The sequence below is a fragment of the Microtus pennsylvanicus genome, chromosome 9 (genome assembly GCF_037038515.1).
Source record: "Microtus pennsylvanicus isolate mMicPen1 chromosome 9, mMicPen1.hap1, whole genome shotgun sequence".
Taxonomy (NCBI): domain Eukaryota; kingdom Metazoa; phylum Chordata; class Mammalia; order Rodentia; family Cricetidae; genus Microtus; species Microtus pennsylvanicus.
In genome coordinates, this window is record NC_134587.1 from 66,882,695 (window position 1) to 66,898,348 (window position 15,654).

At 44.4% G+C, this 15,654-nt stretch overlaps 1 protein-coding gene across 1 annotated transcript; it reads right to left on the reverse strand.

Moving 5' to 3' along the window:
• Positions 1–1,366: 1,366 nt before the first annotated feature.
• Positions 1,367–10,530, reverse strand: Gins4 (GINS complex subunit 4). Its single transcript, XM_075986361.1, has 8 exons — positions 10,326–10,530; positions 9,871–9,984; positions 7,426–7,512; positions 5,521–5,634; positions 4,195–4,292; positions 3,873–3,961; positions 1,788–1,878; positions 1,367–1,715 (listed from the first exon to the last, which is right to left on the reverse strand). The coding sequence occupies exons 2-8, from the start codon at positions 9,964–9,966 to the stop codon at positions 1,619–1,621; spliced, it is 672 nt and encodes a 223-aa protein (XP_075842476.1). The 5' UTR covers positions 9,967–9,984; positions 10,326–10,530; the 3' UTR covers positions 1,367–1,618.
• Between the last annotated feature and the right edge of the window lie 5,124 nt (positions 10,531–15,654).

Consider the following 15,654-nt stretch of genomic DNA (forward strand, 5'->3'; position numbering starts at 1 on the left):
GCCTGTCTTGGGACTAGCTCTTGTAGACCAGGCTGGCCTCAAATTCAGAGATCCACCTGCCTCTGCCTCCTGAGTGCTGGGATTAAAGGCGTCGTCCACCACTGCCCAGCTAGGAGCATTTTTGTGATTAGTGATTGATGTGGGAGGGCCTAGCTAACTGTAGGCACTGCCAACCTTGAGCAGGTGGTCCTGGGTTGTTTAAGAAGACTGAGCAAGCCATGAAGGGCAAGCCAGTAGTGTTCCCCCATGGCCTCTGCTTCAGTTCCTGCTCTGACTTCCATCAATGATGAACTTGGTTGTGGAAGCAGGAGAACCCAAGTTGCTCTTGGTTCTATTGCAGCAATGTAATGCAAAGTAGGACAGCCATACGTCTGCCGCTCTGGCGAGCATTCTGTGCAGGAGACTTACCACACTTTCTGAGCAGGGACAAAGAATATCTAATTCAGGATCATGATCCTGGTGTTCCAGCAGCTGTGCCCAGCACACGGTCTGCTCACTATACATTACTTAGCGCAGAGGACAAAGCTACTCTGAAGAGTGCAGTCAACTAGAAGAACATCAAACACTTTTGTTTACAGAGAACCTTCCTTGTTTTGACCTACTGGGGTTCTCTTGGCAGTGATAGAAATTACACTGGTTTACTCTCTGATCATGCTATGTAAGTGAAAATCTGCATTGTCACGAAGAGACTGGCTGGGCATGGCGGTGCACATCTTTAATTCCAGCAACAGGGAGGCAGAGGCAGACAGGTCTACATAGTGAGTTCCAGGAGAACCAGAACTACCCCATCTCAAAATTAGTAACAATAAATAAAAAGGAAAGGCTGCTTTTCATCAGTCTCGAGGTGCTAACTCATGAGCTGTCCGCCTTCCCTTCAGGTGTTAAGCTTTCACATTATGCCATTTTACCCATATCCCTGGATACGCTGAGGTTCCGGCTTAGGACAGTTCATAATGATGATGTTTCGTTCAGAGGCTGGAGCACAATGGCCTGAAGACCTGATAGGCAAAACTGCCTAAGCCACAGGGAGAATCTATTTCCTTAGACACTAAGCTAAGAATCGTCCAAAGACTCCTTCTACCACAAGTCTGACATTTGACAGTGGCTTATTTAACTGTGACTTTCATCAGTTATGCATGACAGATATTTGTGTTAAGTTCAATATTTAAGGTTCTAAAACATTAGGTCACATATTATATGATGTGTAAAAGTAGCTGCTTATAATCTTCTACCAGGAAAGCTAAAGGATTTCTCTTGTTACCATCAAGTTATGCTCAATTCATCTCCGCATCATGGCAGGGCGGAGAAGCCTCTTCGTGACGTTTCCTGAATTCAGTAAATAGTAGAAAAAAAAAAAAGGCACACATCTGACAGTCCATTTATTTGCTGAGAAGCCAGACAGAGCAAGGGCCCCATCTGCTGGTGCTGGCTAGAACAGCAGGGAGTTAGAGAAGGCTGTGGTGATGAAGGAAACCCGCACTGATCTTTATTCCATGGCCAAGTAGTCCGCATGTTGCTGAGAAAAGCCTACTGCATGGCTTCATTATTCTTAGACACAAAAGGAAACGGGGTTTCTAATATTGTCCATGATTCCACATCCTCAGGCTTGTTAGTTGTTTTATATTAACTGAACGGCTCCAGAAGCAACAAGAGGTGCAATGGTTTTGTACCGGATCAAGTGCTGTGAGCCCTCCTCCAAGTCAATAACATAGTCTCTGAAAAAGAGGAGATGTTTTATGTACAGAGCTTAGCCACTTCTCCATGGGGAAGCCACACATGCCACTCACCTCTGCTCATCTGCTTCTGGTTCTACGAGGATGTTTTCTTGTCGCTCCTTCACTCTCAGAAACACGTATGAGTCTAGGTCTGGTTTGGGAACTGCCAGGAAGAGAAATGTAACCATAAAACAGCTGACATGTTCAACATGACAAAAGTCACTAGGGTTAATGCTGCTGAGACTGGTGATGAGGAGGGAGATGTGAGGGGCTCTCCTATGCAGCAGTTTCCTATTTTGAAAGGGGTTCATTCCAAGAACCCCAGTGGATAGTACCAAACCTTATGTATACCTCTCTTTATGTACATACTTTTGATAAAGTTTAATAGCACTGATCATATAATAGAGCAATTATATAATAGCAATAAAGTCAATGTGGCTTCTGTTATTGACCTGTACCCACCTTAAGCCTGTGATGAGAGGACATAATGCCTACATGATAAAGGAGATAAACTATTAGGAGACAGTTTGGGCACCACTTTAACACAAGTACCGAGGTACAGTATCAGTGATCCGATAAGTGAGACTTCATAATACTGTTCAGAACAGCACAGGATTAGAAACTAGTTTTTTAGTATTTATGTGTATGAGTATTTGCCTGCATGCAATGCCACAGAGACCAGAAGAGGGTGTTGGATCCCTTGGAACTAGAGTTATAGACAGTTCTAAGTTGCCACGTGGGTACCAGGAATTGGACCCAGGTCTTCTGTAAGGGTAGCAACTGCTTTTAACCACGGAGCCATCTCTCTAGTCCCAACAGCTCAGGATTTAAAAATTACAAGTCATTTCTAGAACTGTCCAGTTTGTATTTTTGGAACATGGATAACTATAGATAATAAATCTTGAAAAGTGAAGCCACAGATGAGTGGAAAGCACTGCACACTATGGAAGATACAAATAAGTATTAACACATCTCCCCAGACGATGCGGTAACAAGCTGTAAGTGAAGGCTCACGTACTTTCAGTAGTGTGGACAAAGGAGCAGATGTGCTTCTTTTCTTTAAATAAAAGCCCAGGGTTTAAAGACGAGAAATGAGACTGACATAAAATATACACGAAGATCTAGGAGCTTATGTGCAGGGCAGCTTGGGTTACAGCTGAGTGCTAGCACTAGACAAAGCAGTCTCTCAATGACGAAGGCTAAGGACCTGCTGCTCCCCTTCCACCACTGCTCCAGTTTGCTCCAGGTCTCACAGGCTCAACTACATCTCTTTGGAATTCATATATGCAAGTTATAATTTCTGGTATTTGGAATGGAACTATAGAAGAAGGCTTTTAAGAAGGTGTTTAAGTTTTAATGACACCATTAGGGATAAGTCCTAAGTCAATCTGACCTGTGTTCTGGTAAGAGGAGATTAAAACACAGAAGGGTATAGTGACTTTAAAAAGAGGTCCGAATGCTTGCCTCTTCCCTTTGGCTATGGAGGACACAGAGAAGGAACCATGAAGGGGACAAGTTCTTACTAGACATCAAGTCTGGTGCCTTGATTTTGGACGTCCAGCTGCCAAAACTGGGAGCTGTTCAAATGTACTAGGACTTGACTTTCCTTACCACAGGCCTCCTGGGGCAGCACACATGACAGGGCAAGAGATGAGGACACCACTATATGTGTGCCCTGGAGACACTGAGCGCAAGTTTGTCTTATCAGACTGCACTGTAGCAGACTGTGAAGCCCAGGGACCCACAAAAGCTTAGCTGGCCAAAGTTTACAAGAGCTGAAAAGTCCTTTCTAGAGGCAGAAAACTGTTTCTAGCCTCCTTTGTAGCCACCACATTCTAAAACCTATGAAACCTGTGAGGGCTGCTCCCCTAGAACTCAGAAAGGTCCAGGACCCTCCAAGATGCTCAGAAGGTATGCAGCTGAAGAAATGAGGAAGTCTGTATCTGGGGTAGCTGCACTTGATGAGTACTGCTAAAACAGTGGCCTTGACATCTAGTTTTGATTACTTTTTTAACCAGACCCTCCCTCTTTCCTCCTATTATCTTAGTTACATATTTTCCTATACTGACTAAAGCGCGCCGACTCTCAGCTGTCTGAAGATGTCCAGGATGTATATTATGGTCCTGATGCTGATCTGGAAAAGGCAGCTTTGCTTACCTGCCCTCAAGAGGTCCACTTTCTGCAGGTTGGGAGGCATGTGCTTTAAGGCAACATTTCTAAGATGGGTCTCTGTGTGATCCATATACCTGGAACAAGGAAATTCAAACTGGGGAAGTAGAAAAAGGCAAGATCTCCTGAGTTAATTGGGAGCATGGGGACCTTGGGAGAGGGCTGAAGGGGAGGGGAGAGGCAGGGACGGGAGCAAACAGCTCTGATGTGCAGCAACAGGACCCACCAGGGCTACCAGGCTGACCACTGTGGACAAAGCCCACAAGGGACGCCACGTGCAGAAGCAGTTCCACATCTCGTGTTCACTTACTCTTTGACAAAGACAAACTCCTCTGGAGAAAGGATGGAAGGCTCCCCCATAGAGCGCGTTTTCTCCTTTTCTAGGATGTGCGGGAAAAACTTCTCTATCTGTAAAGATAATAAAAATGAAAATTCATCATTTAGGGTTCATATACTTGCTTCTTTGATCTCAGTGCCTTGCATAAACTAGGCTAGTGCTCTACTACTAAGCTACACCAAGCTCAGTTTTATTTTGTGTGTGCCTATGCATGTTCATATGTGTGTGTGGTGGGAATACACGTATGCATGTGCACACATGTACAGGCAAGAAGACAACCTTGGGTTTGTTTCTCAGGAGTCAATGACGTAGATTTTTGAGATATTGTCTCTCACTGTCCTAGAGCTTGCTGAATGAGGTGGTCGCTAATTTTAAAGTTGACAGGAAAGGGCTACAGAAATTGTTCAGTGGTTGAGAGCATTTATTGCTCTTGCAAAGGACATCATGGCGCCTGGTTGGGTAATTATACTTCAAACACTTCAGGATGGTTCAGTGCAGAAAGACCTTACTCAGATGAATCTAGTTGTCAGCTATGCTAATGTTATCTTAAATGGTGTCCTATCTACCTTCCATCCTCAATAACGGATGTGACTGTTCTATTCCACTGTAGTTTGATCACTTCTATGGAATAGGACAATCAGATAGCCAGAGTTACACACTGAGACCCTGTCTCAAAAACAAACAAACAGTTTCAACTTCATTTTTGTAAGTCAGGCTGCCACAGAGCTCTAGTAGAATGGCCATTATCATAGCCCATTTGACAGATGCTAAATAACTGGAAGTGGCTCTCACTAGCCAGGCGGCTCTCTCCCGAGGAACTCTGTCTTTAGCTCTGATTCATTCTAGCTCCAGAGGGCACCACTGTCATCAGATGAATCAGATTTAAAATATGTTAAATTTTCTTTTTTCTTTCTTTCTTTCTTTCTTTCTTTCTTTCTTTTTTTCTTTCTTCTTTTTTTTTTTTTGTCTTTTTTGGAAGGGAAGGGGGAGGGGTAAGGGAAGAAGGGGAAAGAGTAGAGAGAATCAGAGAATCAGAGAGAGAGAGAGAAGGAGGAGAAGGGGGGAGAAATGGGGAGATGGCGAGAGGCAGAAACTGTCTCTTCGGGGGAGAGATGGAAATGCTAAAATATGTTAAAATTTCCTGGGCTTGTCCAACCTATAGCTTCAGCTACACTTCCCAGAGTATAGTCTCCTTATTCTCTGGCTTTAGTGTTGCTGGGCTCTTAGAATCTGGAGGCCCTGAACTTCTCCCCATTCTATTCAATATTCCAAATTTTACTGGATTAACACCCATCAAACCTTCATGAGTCGACACCGCAAGTAGCTGCTAAGGACATAGCGGATCCTCTCCATCTCCATTCGATGAATGCTGACCTTCAGATCCCCTCTTTGGGCTCTTCTGAGATTGTCTTCCTATTATAAGAGAAATTTAAATCACAATGTTCAAACACTAAACAATATAATAAACATTGGCAAAGTCAAGGACCAAAGATTATGCAGTTCTAAGATAACAAAGAACTCTATTAGGTATATAATTCTGAAGTACCCACTTTAAAGATGACTATTTGAATAGGATCTGAAAATGAATAGTCACAGGACTCAATCCAACTGTGAAGGAGACAACATGACATAGAAATGTCTAAGGGCCTAGAAACCAGTGTGGAAAACTAGGTTAGGGGCTGGGGAGACAGCTCAGCGGGTAAGGTACTGTTGGCAGAGGCTGCTTGTTTGTTTCCCGGCTATCCAGAGTCCCGAGATAATCAAACAGAAATCTGTATTCACTGCAAACTGTTGGGCCAATAGCTTCCGTTATTTTCTAGCTAGTCTTATTTACTAAACTAACCTATCTCCATTAATCTGTGCATCAACCCAAGGTCGTGGCCTCTGGTAAAGTTTTGGCAAGCTCCAGTGGAGGCGTCTGTCTCCGTGTGGTGGCTATATGACTCCTCCTGACTCCACCTACTCTCTCTCTATATGCTCTCTCTTTCAGCCTAGCTTTACTCTGTTAAGCCACTGGCCAAAAGCAGTTTCTTTATTAACCAACGGCAATAAAACATATTCACAACATATATCACGTCCCACATCACTTCCCCTTTTCTGTCTAAATAAAAAGGAAGGTTTTAATTTTAACACAGCAGCTAATAACCATTGTAACCTAGTTCCAGGGAATCTGATACCCTCTTCTGGGCTTTGTGGGCACCAGACATGAATGTACCACACACACATACATGCAGGCAAAACATTCACACATAAAATAAAAATGAACTGAAAAATTTTATGGAAACCTTGTAGTTTATAAATATAGATGTAATGACCAACCTTAGCAGTCACCTTGACCACATCTGGAATCAACTAAAACCCAAGCAGCTGAGCACACCTGTGAGGGATTTCCTTGATTATATCACATGCGATGGGAAGACTGACCATACACTCTGTGGGTAGCCTACATAAAAAGACACGGGAAAAGGAATCTCCTGCTTTTTGCCTGCTTGCCCTCAATGTTGAGGGCAAGTTCATCTGTCCTTCCCTAGTAATAGAACACACTTCTTTGGGATTCCAACTTGTACTGAAGATCAACTGAGATATACACCTTATTGGACTGAATTACTTTCTATCAGATTCTTGGCCTTCCTGTTGAGAGTCAGAACACAGCCTGTAAGCCACTGCACTATGATGTGGGATTCGCCTGTGTATGCAGTGAATACTATTGGCTAATAAAGAAACTGCTTTGAGCAGAGCGGGGATGAAAAGAGTTAGGCAGGGAAAACTAAACCTGAATGCTGGAAGAAAGAAGATGGAGTCAGGGAGACGCCATGGAGCCACTGCCAGAGACAGAAATCCCAAAACTCTGTGGGTAGGCCACAGCCACATGGCGATACACAGATTAATGGAGATGGGTTAGTTAAGGATATAAGAGTTAGCCAGAAATACCCTCAAGCTATTGGCCCAACAGTATTGTAAATAATATAGCTTCTGTGTGGTTATTCTAGGAGTCTGGGCAGGTGGGAACATAAAAGTGGATTTCTACTACAGCAATAAATTCCCCATAGATATTCATCTTTCAGTTCTCTTCTTCTAGAGAACTTGACTGATACAGTTGCAACGTCTTTTAAAGTACTGGGCTGAATCAAACAAGGCTTGCTGTCAGAGCACTTTCCACTATCCTGACCAAATGCTTTCAGCTTTCTCCTCTGCAACTCTTACCATGTGCTCTAGCTGTTCCATGACACACTCGACAATTTCAGACCTGCTTTCCAGTAGCTCAGGCGCAAACTTCTCATTCATCCACGCCTAAAACCAACAAGGGAAAGATGAGCGACACAATGGAGCAAAACACACTAGAGACCCAGGAACACACACGGGCCCAGGAACGTTACATGCATCTCACACACAAGACTAGCAGAGGGGACAGTGCATGCTTTACGGTGCCTCTCCATCTCTACTTTTAGGGGGGAAGCTTTATTCAACTGAAGAAAATGTTTAAATTACTGTTTACTTCATTCGTCACCATGTTAACTTCTAAGTAATGCCACCTGGTGCTCTAGCCTTACCTGTCACCTGAGAGCATCAACTGGGAACACATTTCTACTTCCTTACCAACACGGAGCATCATTCATTTTCTTCCTTTCTCCTTTGAGGCAGGAGACCAGTTGCAGACCAGACTGGCCTCAATCCCATTGGCCTGCCGCTACCTTCTGAATACCAGCATTAAAGGCACATGCCACCACACTTGGCTTACACTTACCCAGGGCTTAGTGCAAGGTAGGGCAACTCTCTACCACTGAGCTATACATACTCCCAGCCTCCAGTCAGAATATTAAATATATTCATCATTGTTACGAGCTGAATTTTGTTCATTAAAATCTGTATGTTGGCTGGGTTCTGACTCAACAGCAGAGTAGTTGCCTAGCATGTGCAAGCTCATTGGTTCTGTCTTCAGAACCACAAAAACAAACAAAAATTCCTATGTGGTGATCCTAACTCAGTGCCTCCAAGTGTGGCTGTTTGGGAACAGGGCTTTAAGGAGGTGAAGGTGCTAATGTGAGCTCATTAGGACAGGACCTAATTCAATGTGACCTGTTTCCTTTTCAGAAAACCAAATTTTATCACCATACAGCCAAGAGGTCAGATTAAGTGAAGACACAGGAGAGAGCCACCTGCAGGCCAAGGAGAGAAGTCCCAGATGAAAGCAACCACGCAACTACAGGGGACACCAGCCTCTTAAATACAAAAATAAATCTCTTGGGTAAGCCACTCAATCTGAGCATGATTATGCAGTCCCGGCAAACAAATGCAATCACAGAAATGAGAAACAATGCACTGCCGGAAATCTTTTTTTTTTTTTGGTTTTTGGTAGCTTTGGAGCCTTTCCTGGAAACTAGCTCTTTTAGACCAGGCTGGCCTGGGACTCACAGAAATCCATCTGCCTCTGCCTCCTGAGTGCTATGATTAAAGGCGAGTGCCGCCATCACCTGGCTTGCAGGAAATCTTTTAAACCTTTTATTTAAAATACACCTTCCCCTTTCCTTTTCTCCCTCTCACCCCTCCCATATCCAATCCCCTCACAAATTCATGGCCTCTTTTTAATCATCGTTACACACACATGCAAATAAGCACACAGCTACAGGCTGCTTAGTTCATTTAGTGTTACTTGTATGTATGTTTTTAGGACTGACCGTTTCGTATCGGATAACCATAGGGATTTCATCCCCAAGGAAGACTAATTCTCCCTCTCTGAGCAGTTGGTGACTGCCTGCAGCTAAGTCAGGGGTGGGGCCTCATATGATTTTTCCCACTCCGCCTGGGATGCCAGCTGGTATTGTCATGCATTGTTCAGGCCTTGCTTAAGCAGCCGCATTATTGTGCTTTCAAGGGTATAGCTTCCCTGTCATATTTAGAAGACAACTGCACAGCAGATTTCCTGGTCCTCTGGCTCTTAACAATCTACTCCCTCTTCTTTGATGTTCCCAGAGCCTCAGGGGTAGGGGCTGGGTTGCAGATACATCCATTGGAGTGGGGCACCCCATGGTCAGCTGTCCTCTAAACACCATTCAAGAGTATATGCAGCTCATGCCCCAGAACTTGTGGGGGATCGTAGTGTGTGCTTTACAGACAGCACACAGGTAGCCGAGGCAGGCGATCTCTGAAAGTTCAAGGCCAGCCCTATCTCAAAACCAACCAACCAAAAAACCCCAAGCATTTTCAAAACTCCTAAACTACCAGTTTCATGAGATTATATATAAATATATGTATAGTTATATGTGTAATTATATATAAGACTATACATACAATAACATAAAACCTCCTAAAACCTTTCTATAAAGCTAAGTTACCAGAGCACAGAAATAATCATTACTATTATGACTGGAAGGAACGTTGGTATTTTTTTTGCTAAATCAGACATTCTCCAGGGGAAAAAGAAACAGGCAATAGAGAACTGCAGACTCCCACCACACACTTCTTTATGCCCTGAGAATACCACTGTAGTGCCCTTGAGAACTGTTCTACTAAGCAGCGTTACAAACGTTACAAACGCTGCTCTTTGGAAATAATCGCTCGGCGTCCTTATTTTCTGAGCCCTGGTATTGCCCACCTGGAGGGAGTTAAGGCCTAAGAACGGGGCACAGGGGTCCTATTTGGGGTGCTTACCTGCTCCAGCCTTTCAATGAGCTCAGCAGGAGTTAGGACCACCTCCTCACTACCCCCATCAGAGTCCTGTCCGTGGAGATCCAGCTCCTCGGTCATGGTTTCTGAACCAGGAACCTAACGAGAATAAAACCAACACCCTGTCACGTTTTTCCCGTTCATTTGCAAATGCCTTTTTAGGTCAATGTTTACTGGGGCTGGAGGACCACCGGCCAGGGATGGAGAACTCACATACTAATTTCCACTGTTGCGCTTAGTCCCTCAAGAATTAGGTCATTTTCTCTAATCTTTTCGCACTAAACGGAAAGTGCTCCTTTTCGTCCCCAGTAGCAGTGGTTTTTTTGTTTGTTTGTTTTGCCTTAGTGGCCCAGATGTGAAGTTCACATTGCGCTAGGTGCCTGGCACAGCCAATCCACGGCTAGAGCTGACCCACGTCACCCGAGCGCCCCTACGCTCACCTCACAGCAGTCACTTAAGGCGGCTACACGGAGCGGGAATTCGTTTTCCCTCCCCTTTCGGCCCACACGCTGGCGGGGAACCGCGGGCGGAGTCACCACCGGCGGCGGACTCCGGGCTGGAGCTCCCGCGGAAAGGATGCTGCGGACCGCTTCACCCGGACCAGGCCTCCGGAGGTGCAAATCCCGCGCTTCTAGCCCAAACTCAGCGTCCACCGGAATGACGTCACGCGCTGGGGAGCACTAACCAATCACGCAACGGAGAGCGTGCACAGGCGCCACCCTTTGCCCCGTCCACCAAAGGGCGGGCATTCGCGGTGCCACGGAGCGTACTTCCGGAAGGCGGTGGCGAAGGCTGGGAGTGCAGGCTCGGCTAACGCCTGCTCGGGCTCGCCACGTGGGGGCGCTCACCACGCAGCGAGGGGAGCGGGCAGTGCCGCCTGGCGGCCGACCCGGGCAACCGCCTGCTTCCGTCTGTTAAAATGGGTTGCTTCTCCTTTGCATGGCTCAGCTACACCGTCATCTGGAGGCCTGTGAGAAATGCAGATTCTCAGGCCCGGCCTAGGCCGATGCATCAAATTCTCCTGATTGTTATGCAGGCGGTTTGCTTCCATTCAACATAGAGAAGGAAATGAAGAGAGAGAGTATGTGTACGTGCATATATGTATATGTGTACTATACACACACACACAGACATATACTGGGTGTATTATTTCCATTGTCTCGTTACCAGTATTTCTTTGAATTATAGATGCTTTTCTCTCTGACATGTTTTGTTCTGTGCAAAATGTCACTTTTGACAGTTCTAGATTTGTTTGTCTCTAGATCGGAGGACTGGGAAATTTTCTATGCCATGTTGACCAACTGGAAAACAAGGGAAAACAAGCCGTTAGACTGATATTGCCTGGATTATCATAAAAATCACAGGTCTGGGGATATAGCTTAGTTGGTAAAGCGTTCACTTTGTAATCAGGAGGGCCTGAGTTCAATACCAGAACTTGCATAAATGAGTGGTGGTGACACACATTTGTAACTCCTGCAGGTGGAGACAGGAAGATTCCAGGGCTTTGCCGGCCAGCCACTAGCCCTGTCAGTGAGCCCCAGTACCGTGGAAAACTCATTGGTTCACCAGAGTGACTCAGTAGGACCTTAGGAGGAGGGGAAGATGTGACTTCACCGTCTGGGAAAAAATTTTAATAAGTGTGTATGTGTGATTGCATGTAGGTGTTTGTATAGGCATGTGCTTCATATGTACATGGATGAGAGAGGCCAGAGGTCAACAACACTGGTTGTCTCCATCCACTGCTCTCCACCATTTTTTTAAAGATCATTTTCTTATTGAACTTGGGATTCTTTAAATTAACTGCTGTGGATGGCCAGTGTTCTTCAGGCTTCCCTTTTCTTCCCCAGTTCGCGGGTTACAGACACAGCACTCTGTGATATTGGGGATCCAGAATCAGGTCCTCGTGCACAGCCTTCCTCTCCAGCCTGCTGACCTTTCAAAGGTCTCACCTGTCACTAAGAAACACCCCCCCTTTGACATTTAATGTGGATTGGCTTCAATGCCAAGCCAGCTGCACTATCATTTGATAGATTCATAAATATAGATGATAAATAAACTACATACAAGAGACTCCATTGTTCGTCCTCTGCATTCTTTTGTACAGAAATGTCTTCCGTTATTTGAACTGTTCTTTTTGATAATGGAAGAATGCCTATTCTCTATCCAGGAGTCTTCTTTTTTAGTGTGCATGAATTCGGGGTGTTGTGTGTTTGTGTGTGTGTGTGTGTGTGTGTGGCGCGTGCGCACAGCTATGGGGGCAGTGGGGACCATCTGCCTACCCATAGAGTCTAGAGGATGCTTCATCATTCTCTGCCTTGTTCCCAGGAGAGAGGGTCTCTCGCTTAACTTGGGGCTATGCTGACATTGAGGAAGCTCCAGCGATGCTTTGGTATCTGCTCCCCACATGACTGAGGTTATAGGTGTGGGTAGCCATACTGAGCTTATTAATGAGGGTGCTAGGGAATTGAACCCCAGACAAGATTGCACAGCAAGCGCTCTTACCCGCTGAGCCCCTTGTTTATTCTTAAGGATTTATCTTCTTTGTTTTATTTGTGTTATGTGTGTGTGTTTGTACAGGAATGTGTATGCCTACTGAAGCCAGAAGAGTGCATGGAGTCCTCATGGAGCTGGAGTTACACAGGGCTGTAAGCTGTTCAGCATGGTGTGCTGACAACCAAACCCCTGTCCTCTGGAAGGGCAGCAAGTGCTCTAAACTAGTGAGTTATCTAAACTTCCTCATTAGAGTTTCGGAGATGGAATCATATTGGAATTTTTAGTTATATACACCTATAAATTATGCATCTTGACATACTAATACTTAAAATAGAAATAACAGCAGTAATAGAAAGTTGCAGAAACTTAAGTTTTTGGTAGCTTACAGACTTTTGGCATTATGCCTGCATTTTCCCATAAAGTAATTGGTATTGACAGGGATGCAGCATGGTGGTACAGTACACTCTTAATATGTGCCCTGGGTTTTACCCCCAGCAACAAAATAAAACAAAATCTCTTTCTACAGTTTATCACTGATGTAAAAAATTATTTATATTTGATACAGGGTCTCATTATGTAACTCTGACTGACCTGGTATGTATATCAGGCTGGGCTCAAGAGACCCACCTAACTCTGCCTCCTAAGGTGTAAAAATTTTAACATTCATTAAATAACAACATTAAATTATTTAATAACATTTAATAACATTCTAATAACATTAGAAAGGTAAATAACAAAATTATATGTTCAGGGTCATAATTCATTATATTGATTTTTTTACTGTAAAAAAGCTTGGAACAGATAAGGTAAATTTCATCTGCAGAGTAGCCCAGAGTGACAGACATTACTGTTTTTATCTTTAGTTATGAAAATATCACTTGACTGAAAATGCGTAAGTTGGTTATGAGTTTGTGTTGTTAGACCCTTTGAAACAAGAACCAGCAGCCTTGGGTATCTGGAACATTGCAGTAGATCCTGTAACACAGTTGCCATTCTAGAAACTGCTCAGGCATAAACTTGGGTTGTGACCCAAGGAGCCCTGTGAATGCTGAGATAACACCTGGGCTTCTATCTGCCACAGGGCTCCATCTTTGACATTTACATTAAGTGAGGAATCCAGCTTTACCCTGGACACCTCTTGGGGTGGTGCTCATTGTGGACACGGCAATTTACACAGACATACAAAAGGCAGTTTGTTGTGTATCCACCCCGTGTAGCCTCGAATCTATGTTGTCCTGGATAGCCTGGAACTCGCTATATAGACCAAGGTGGCCTAGAACTCACAGAACTGCTTCTACTGGGATCAGCTACTATTCCCAACATACAAATTGTTGATAACAAGTAGTTTTTTTGGGAGCATTTTCTATACATTTTCAAAAGTACTGAAAACATAAAATATTCACATATTACCAACACAGGGGCAAAGATGTAGCCCAGTAGCAGAGAGCTGGTCGGACACATGTGAGGCTTCTATGTGATCCCTCCCACTGGTGTAATAGAGAGCTGGTGGGACACATGTGAGGCTTCTATGTGATCCCTCCCACTGGTGTAGCAGAGAGCTGGTCGGACACATGTGAGGCTTCTATGTGATCGCTCCCACTGGTGTAGCAGAGAGCTGGTCGGACACATGCGAGGCTTCTATGTGATCCCTCCCACTGGTGTAGCAGAGAGCTGTAGGACACATGTGAGGCTTCTATGTGATCCCTCCCACTGGTGTTGCTTTTCAAATACAATTGGTCAAACATCCACGAGAGCAGGAACACGGCGTGGACGAGCTGCACATGCTAACCCTACACTGGACAGAGGCTGCATCTGTGTACATCCCACATGTCAGAGTATGGGTTTTCCTTTAGCTAAGCTCCTTGACACTTGGTGGATGCCAAGTTTAGTAATTACCAAAACATTTTGAATGTGAATTATGCTCACTTCCTGCCAGTGAATTAGTTTGAAAATACGAGGTGAGGGAAGACAACATGGTCAAAAACGATAGGATTGGTATCCAGTGCACTCATTTTTAGATCCCTCTTTGCCTTTTCTTCTTAAAAGACAAGCCCAACTCTGACACCCCACACACCCCGTAAACTCAAGCCCTTTCTCCGAGATCACAGGTGTGCCTAACCACATCCAAATTCAGAAATTGTTAAACAAGGTAATTTATGAACCTGAAGACTTTATTATTTTGCTGTGCTGGGGATAACGCCCTGGGCCGCATACATGCAAAGAGCTCTACCGTAGAGCCACGCCCCAGCTAGAATGAAGTAAAAAAGCAATAGCAGGCTAAGCGGATTACTAGATCAATACTTGTATTACTTAGAGGCAATAAAACAAACAACTGGGCACAGTGGTTTGTGCCTGTATGCTAGTCCCAGCTTAGGCACAAGAGCCACCTGAGTCCAGTTTAGTCATGAAGTTCCTGTGAGTCTTTTTCTTTTTTGCAATGGATTGAACTTAAGATCTCATATGTGCTAGGCAAGTGCTCTTCCACTAAGCTATTCTCCCAGCTCCCTGACTTAAGAAAATTGTTCCTCTAAGGTACTTGAGGTAGAATATGTTGACTAGCCATAATCCTTGCTTGGGTAACTGCAACCCCACCCATGTATTGATTTGGCATGGATGGGGGTGGTCATACCGAAGCAAATGCGGCAGTAAGAGGGCTACTTATTGGACTTATTTCTTTACCATGTGAGTCCTGGGGATCCAGTTTGGGTTGCCAGGCTTGGTGGCATCTCTGAGCCATTTTATCTTGAAGCATCCCAGAAGCTTGGCAGTCTAGACACGCTATCTTGCTAGGGCAAACACGGTGTGAATTAGATATTTGCTATCTTTATATTTTCAAGTTTTGTGCACTGGAAAGTGTATGGCTACATGTATTGCTGTCTCCTCATTGCAATAGTAAGATGGCAAAATTTTCCTGTAAGAAAATAAGCTCACAGTAAAATGTCAGAATAGATTGTATTTTGTATCCTTTTAAAAACTTGTGTGCCTCTACCTGCCTAGTATGCATGTAGAGGTCAAATTCCAACTTGTGGATTTGGTTCTCTTCTTCCACCGAGTGGGTCGAGGAGACTAAACTGGTCAGGCTTGGGGCAAGTGTGCTTACCCACGCTATCTCACCATTCCTATTCTGTATTCTCTATAAATCTACCATATTTTTTAAAAAGTCGTCAGATGATCCAAGATATTTCAGTAATTCTGACAATGCTTTTCTAATGAAAACTATCAATTTATACTAAGTGAGGGTGGGTAAGATGGCTCAGCAGAAAGTCTCCAGCTACC

Excerpts from the sequence above, each read along its gene's own strand:
- Gins4 (XM_075986361.1), bottom strand. The coding sequence starts at position 9,966 with ATGACCGAGGAGCTGGATCTCCACGGACAGGACTCTGATGGGGGTAGT. Across the intron at positions 4,293-5,520 it reads TGCGGTGTCGACTCATGAAG|ATAGAGAAGTTTTTCCCGCA; the intron begins GTTTGATGGGTG and ends TTATCTTTACAG. Across the intron at positions 3,962-4,194 it reads GAGTTTGTCTTTGTCAAAGA|GTATATGGATCACACAGAGA; the intron begins GTAAGTGAACAC and ends TCCTTGTTCCAG.